This window comes from Carlito syrichta, unplaced genomic scaffold (assembly GCF_000164805.1).
Source record: "Carlito syrichta isolate Samal-C Ts95f unplaced genomic scaffold, Tarsius_syrichta-2.0.1 Scaffold138565, whole genome shotgun sequence".
Lineage (NCBI taxonomy): Eukaryota > Metazoa > Chordata > Mammalia > Primates > Tarsiidae > Carlito > Carlito syrichta.
Genome location: NW_007082661.1, coordinates 64,456 through 71,732, shown reverse-complemented (window position 1 = coordinate 71,732; position 7,277 = coordinate 64,456). Strand labels below are relative to the sequence as shown.

Below are 7,277 nucleotides of genomic sequence, written 5' to 3'. Positions count from 1 at the left end.
CCGAGAATTTTAGCCTTTGATTCTGGGTGAAGAAACTTTCACCAAACGTGCATTTGGTTTTAAGAACTGGCTCACTGAATGTTAAGGACTTTCCCCATCATTAGCCAAAATATTAATTATATGGCAAATTTCAGTTTATTTATTGGAAGCAATTCAAATAGTTGATGACATTTACCTGCAGCGTTATAGACAGATTTTGTCTATAGGAAGAACAGTACAATCAAAATACAATGAAGAAGAGCCTGTGGCTTCCTAGAGAAATTTCTGTTTAGTGGCCTTTTCAACAGCTGAGGGAGAGCAGTGAATTGCACAGCAACTCCAGTCCAGGTCTTAATGTGACTTAGAAGTTAATTCATTTTACTTACCATCTTTTAGCAATGTTGAAAATGCCAATTCCTTGTTTGAGTTTTTGTTTTTGTTTGTTTCCCCACTCTGAGAAAATGGCCAAAAGTATTTCTCTCTGTTTGTACTCATAATTCAACCTACCATCCAAGCAACCGTAAACAAACCATTTTGTTGCTTTATCTTTGAACTGGAGTATTTTCACTTAGGCTCAGCCAATCTGTTATTTTCAGGGATTGAACTGCAGATGCTTCCATTCATAGATTCTGTCTTCCTTAAAACGGGACATCGAGATGCACTTGTGAGCCTTTCTCAACCAGATTTGTAGCTCGGGTCAGAAGTCATACATATATTTTCACATCTCAGTTTCCTTAGACATTGGTAGCCTCTGTGAAAGAGTCATTGGGACCACTGTTCTTTTTGACTTCCAGATTCTTTTTAGCCTTGAATGTCACGGACACCTCAGAGTGAATGGCATCCATCCGCTGCTCACAGCGGAAGGCGGAGAGGAAAGCCTTTCTGTAGTTGCTGTTCATCCAGCCATAGAGAAGGGGGTTAGCGAAGGTGGAGCACATGGCGATGATGTGGAACACCGTGAAGATTAGCTTGTATTCCTTCAGGTCTAGCACCTGGTTGTCAATGTCCACAGCGAGCTGGAAGGCATGGAGGGGCAGCCAACTGACCGCAAACACCACCACCACACACACCAGCATTTTAGTGGTTTTTTGCCTCCGCTGATGGTACTGATCATTAGCAGCTCCTGGGCTGACATGGTTCTTCAGTTTACTCCAGATACGAGTGTAGGAAAAAGTTATGATGCCCAGAGGCAAAACATACAGGATCAACAAGGAGGAAAGACTGTAGATAGTGCCATACATGCTCTTTTCCTCACCGGGCCACTTCTCAGTGCAGGCCACAATCTCAAAATCTGGAATGATCTCAATCAGCGAATACTCCCGGAAGATGGCCAGGGGACTTGCCAGCAGGGCACTGATGCCCCAGGCCAAGCCAATAATCAGGAAGCTGATGCGCTTGGAGATCTTGCTCTCTAGGTGATAGACAATACACCGATGCCGGTCCAAGGCAATCACTGTCAAGGTGATTGTGGACACCTGTACTGCCAGGCCCTGTGCATAGGGCACCAGGTGGCATAGAACGGGGCCCATTTTCCACTCCCCCATTAAGGTGTAGGTAAGAGTGAATGGTAGGCACAGGGTGTTCACCAAAAGATCTGCCACAGCCAGGTTGGCAATGAAAAAGTTGGTCACTGTGCGCATGCTCTTGAATTTGATCACCACATGGATTACCAAGGAGTTGCCAATGACCCCAAGCAAGATGATGGAACAATAAGCCAATATGAGGATAACCTGTACCTCTATCAGCTTGGTGCTGTCTATAAGCTCTGGCTCAGGGTCAGGGACCAGTTCCCCTCTAGGAGTGGTTTGCCCTGGCCCATACTGTTCCACCTTCATTTCTTCCACGGTCTGGTTCTCATCAGCCTCTGCACTGACTGGGCCCATTTTCAATAGAGTTCCTATTGACCTGCAACTAGCACAAGAATCTACAATAAAAAGAGAGAGAGAGAGAGAGAGAGAGAGAGCAAATACAGAACAAAGAAAATGCAAGAGCAAAGCAAAGCAATTTCACAAATGCACTGGTTTAATTTTAGTTGGGGCTCAAAATATCCTCGGCCCTCTAAAATTGCATATGGTATAACATTTTAATAAAACAAGACTTTTCATAAGTCCATTCAAAAATATGGATCAATTTAATAAAGTCTTTGAAATGTTTACTGGTAAAATTTAACACCTATAGTATAAACACAATTCAAATGTGAATGCTACCAAAGGATTCATTTTAATTGGGATGAATATTATTAATTTTATCAATTTTATAGCTGATATAGATTCATCAAATTAATTTCAAGGTAGTTAAAAAGGAAAGTTTTCTTCCATATCTTGACAGTCTTAAATTTATAAATATACAGCAACAAGTTGTAAAGAAAAGGGAAAAATATTAAAATCAATTGCCTGCTACCTAAACTTTAGGAGTATAAAACATCTAAGATAAACTAAGCAGATTTTGTTTCATAGTCATTTTTTTCTTGAGCAGGAAATAGTATTAAAAACAGGTAGCCTGTGCAGACCTGTTGCTTATCTGAATGATCTGAAACAAACTTTACTAACATAGAGCATCCTATGCTTCCTGAAATCTTTTTTGAGCCCCCACACTTAAGAGAATCCTCAGACTAGTATTCCCTGATATATCCCATCTGTCTTCTCATAATTTCTACAACACTGGCTTTGTTCTCAATTTCCTACCTTAATTAAAAGTCTTCACACTTACTTTCCTTCCTCTTTACTTTTATTTATTTATTCATTCACTCATCTAACTGATATAATTGACAATGTACTAGATGCCACATGTGACTTTACCATCGCTGTGCTTATGTTTATTCAAACATTCATTCATCAAACATTTAAAAACCTATGTCATGAACTAGGATTTTTGCTGGGTGAAAAGACAAGAGGGTGGCTCCTCTGCTTAAGACTCTCACATTTTACTGAACAGAGCCTACTCTGGCAGAAAAATGTTTCTTCTGAAAGTCAAATGTGATCATATTATTTTCCTCACTGTCAGTCTCCAGCATGCTTAAAACAATATATTGTTTTCTGATGTAAGTTTCCTTTTTTCAGTCTATAAAGCACTCAGATCCCAATATCGTGGCTAGTGGTAATATCTGCCAAGTATATTCATAATCCCAAAAGGCTGCCACTACTAATTCAGAATCTCTTTTAAATGAATTTGTTTTTAGTTAGACATGATAGTTTCATAATAATTTGGTTTTAGTTCATCTATCTCCATTGATAGGCAGAGTCTTATTTATTCAGTCTACAATGCCAGGCTATGCGTCCCAGCTCTCCACTCCTCACCCATCTGGCCTCTGTATCCCTTCCCCCTTGCCCTCACCACAGGAGAGCTGACTCTCGCAGACCACCTGTCCAGGCTCCCAAGTTGTCTGGCTAGGTTTGGTGAGTGGGAGGCACTGGCAGGTAGAGGGCAGCAGCCATAGTGGCTTCCCCCTTCTCTTGGCAGCGCCTCAGCAAATCTTCTGAAGCTCTGGCTTCCATAGGACAGATCTATTGTGATTCAGTTTCCAATGCATGCTCCTGGTCCCTGGGCCTTGGTCACACTAACTTTTCCCTGTGTGCCTCCAGATGGAAATAGTAATGACTCCCCCACTCTTGCTAATCCCTGGGTAGTCTTAGCATCCCTTGCTTGACCTCTAACACTTGTGCCACCAATTCTCTGCATTAAATTCCTCCCATTTTACACTCTTGCATAAATTCAGTTTTGCATGATCTGCTAATAGCATGCATAAATGTTTTCATTAATTTGCTTTTCCACTAAAGGGAGGGTCTGCTCCCACAGGTTGATAACACCAGCCTATAGAGGACAATCTCAACTCCATAGGTATGGTATTCAAGACTTTTCTTGAACTTATCCTTTCATACTCCTCTACCCTCATCTCTTCTGTCATCCCAGTATATCTCCCCTGTCTGTCAGATGGCCCCGCTCCCAATTGTAGCAACAACTCAGCCTTTCTCGTGCCTCTCTACCCTCCCCGTTCTGAACTGAGAAGCCTCTCAAGCCACCTTCCGATACTCACTTCGAGTATTGCACATACCACATGCCACACTGTGATTCTTCTCCTTCACTCATCCACCACTGCAATCTTTTTGAGGACAGAACCTGGACCTTCACCATCATTTAATCTCAACAATTTAGCAGAACAAATAAGAAGCTAAAGTGAAGCACAATTTTACTGAATTATCAGTGCTACAAAAATACAAAGTATAATTTTGATCCTTTCCTTTACCGATGACAGCTGTCTATGCTGGATTCTTTGCTATGACACAGCATCCTTATACTTATTTTCTGTTCTTAGTCAGAAAACTGCTTATACAAGAAACTTGTCCTAAGACCCTGTTAAGTCAATTCCTGACTATAACATTTTAAATTGTCAGTCAATATACCCCATAAGCAAACCTTTCTACCTCAAGGTTTTCTCTCCCTCACTCAGCCCCCCCTTTCGCATTTCTCTCTTTTTTCTCTCCCTTTCTCTCGGTCTCTCACCACCCCATTTCCATGCTTTATTATACAGAGAGACATGAGAGTTTCCATGTACTTACGTATTTGGTATACTGATATATTCCACTTCCCTCTGCATAAATTTCAAATATAATATTCCAAGGAGTCTCAGCCTTTTCCCACATTTGCCTCCATTCCTTAGTAATTAGAAAAAGCTGAAACAAACCATTCAGATCTTGAAGTATACATCTGTTAGCTAGTGCCCTTTCCCTTAATCTAAGAGAGAAACTGATTTTTCAGAGTATAATTACTCAATCCTGACAAGCCATTAACAGAATTAACAAGATTCTAAGAGATTGGAGTTTGGAGGTTGTAGGACATTAAATTGAGAGTGAGCATGAGATGGAAAGATATTAGGAGGTAGAGTATCCTTGATTTAGTGACTTATTTTGCTTTTTCTTCCCAGTCCTTTTATTTTTTTCTATATTTCAGAGCCCTTTTATTTAAAATTTATCTGCAGCAGTAGTTATTGATCTGAAAGTTATTAGCATATGGACACTATTAGCTGTTCTAAAGCATGTCACTGGCCTTCAGCCAGGCTAAAGCATTAGCCAAGCAGAAAATGTACCATTTTATGACAGCGCTTCTAGAAAAGTGGAAGAGGAAAGAGAGTACACAAAAAAAGTAGTCACATTAAAAACTCAAAAGTACATGAAGAAAAAGTAAGCAGAGAAGGTAAAACCCTTTTCTTAAAGCAAAATGAGATATTTACCATTATTTAAGGCATTTTAAAGACAACTATGAATAGTACAATTTTCCTGAACAAGTGAATCTTTAGATACACGGTTATAGAAATATTTATTTGCAGAATAGGGAAAAGGTTTCATAGTGCCACCACCCCCACCCCCAAACCCCCACAAATCTGTGGGGCTTTTTTCAACAATATTGTGACAGCTTGGCCTTAATAAAGCGAGACATCTTGTCAAGCACAACATCTTCCAGGAATTTTTTCCCAGTGAAAAATCTCAGAAATCATGCTATAAACCACACACTTGTCTACACTTGTTAGTTGGGGACTAGAGTGTGGAAGGCAAGGAGGAGAAGGAAACTTTCCAGGATGCTACATATAAGACATAACTGTTTGCCCAATAACTCGTTGAAAATATTCACTAAAGGGTGTGTAGGAAGTCTCTCTCTATTTCAGCTTCTGGCCTTTCTTTGAAAACAGCATTGTTCATTTCATGTCAGTGAGTTTTAAATGCTGTGTCCCTGTTGCAACAAGTCTTAAAGCCTTTGGTTTTGCCTCCTTCCCATTCACCATCTACTCCTACCAGTGAGTGAGCCCTTCTGGTGGAAAAGGAGCAAATGCTTAAAGAAAGGTGTCTATTCCTTAACAACTTTGGAGTTTCCAAGGGACCTGCCGCTTTAGATAGGTGGTTGAGTTTTATAGAGGCAGGACTGGTAATAACTGACTGTTCTGGGGAGATAAAGATCAGTAATCTTCAGTAAAAAAGGAAATATCAGCCGGGCTCGGTGGCTCAGTCTGTAATCCCGCGCCTTTGGGAGACTGAGGTGAGTGGATGGCCTGAGCCCGCGGGTTCGAGACCCGCCTGGGCAGGCGAGACCTCATCTCTACAATAAAATCAAAAAATTAGCCGGGCGTGGTAGCGCGCGCCTGTAACTCCGGCTACTCGGAAGGCTGAGGCGGAAGGATCGCCGGAGCCCAGCGGGTCGAGGCTGCGGTGGCCGGGAGCGGCCACTGCACTCCAGTCTGGGCGACAGAGTGAGACTCCTACTCAAAAAAAAAAAAAAAAAAAAAAGGAAACATCAAGGGAAAGGAAAAACGGGGATGGTATCACCCCTCCCAACCTCCACCTCCTGCCTAAACTTCCATGCCCTTCCTATAGGACCCCAGCGCTCCTTTAGGGATATCCTTGACCCCAGAAGGTAATCAGAGTTAGGACTTACACTTACCTGGCCCTCGCGTTTCTGCTGAGACGTGGAAGCCAGAAGTGGACAGCCGGTCAGTCCGATGACGCTCTAGCCGGCCCACCCGGAGAGGGTTCTGGAAGGTCCTCACAGGCAAGTCTGGTTGTGTCTGCTCCTAGGGTCCCGCACCTCCAGCGCTGGGCTCCGCCGCGGATCTCTGATGCCGAGCGCGCGTGGGCCCCTCACTGCGCCGCCTGGAGCCGCCGGGGCGGGCGGGCGAGGATGGGAGGATCGGAGGTGGGGGAGTGGGGAGGGGGGCGAACCCCTCCCTAGAAGAAAAGCAAACAGGTCCGGAGGCTGCGGGGCAGGTGTCCTGCCGGGAAAGGGGCTCCACGGGAAGTTTCCGTGGCCGGAGAGCGAACGGCGTCCACCGCTTCTCCGCTGCCTCCGGTACTTGGAAGCCTAACCTGCCGAGACCGACCCTTCGCGGCGCCCCACTCGGGTCCCCACCACCAACTGAAGCCAGTGCTGTTACCGCCGCGCCACCTCCATGTGTGATACTCATTTTTCCAAATATTACCCGGACTCCCTTCTTCTTGCTGGATAATTTCACATTGAGTCTGTTCCCCAAATATTAAAAAATTTGATTGATTCCACAATTCAAAGTAAGAAGCCAAGTCTTGAGATGGGTGACTAAGAGCCATTTACACAGGGTGGACTCCGTGAAAGAAAAAACATGCAAAAACTGAGGAATGGCAAAGAACTGTTCACACACTGGCCACCAAAAGAGACTTAGTGCTGTTCAGAGAAAAAACTTGGATCTGAAAATAGAATGCAAATTACCTAACTCTAGCTGGATGTGGTTCACTTAACACTCTAGGTTCACTACCATATAGTTGAAGATCATTTACCCA

At 43.2% G+C, this 7,277-nt stretch overlaps 1 protein-coding gene across 1 annotated transcript; it reads right to left on the bottom strand.

The window, feature by feature from the left end:
- Positions 1 to 404: 404 nt before the first annotated feature.
- On the bottom strand, positions 405 to 2,232 carry NPY2R (neuropeptide Y receptor Y2). The gene has a single exon (XM_008049868.1). It carries the CDS (start codon positions 1,860 to 1,862, stop codon positions 714 to 716), a length of 1,149 nt encoding a protein of 382 aa, XP_008048059.1. The 5' UTR covers positions 1,863 to 2,232; the 3' UTR covers positions 405 to 713.
- Between the last annotated feature and the right edge of the window lie 5,045 nt (positions 2,233 to 7,277).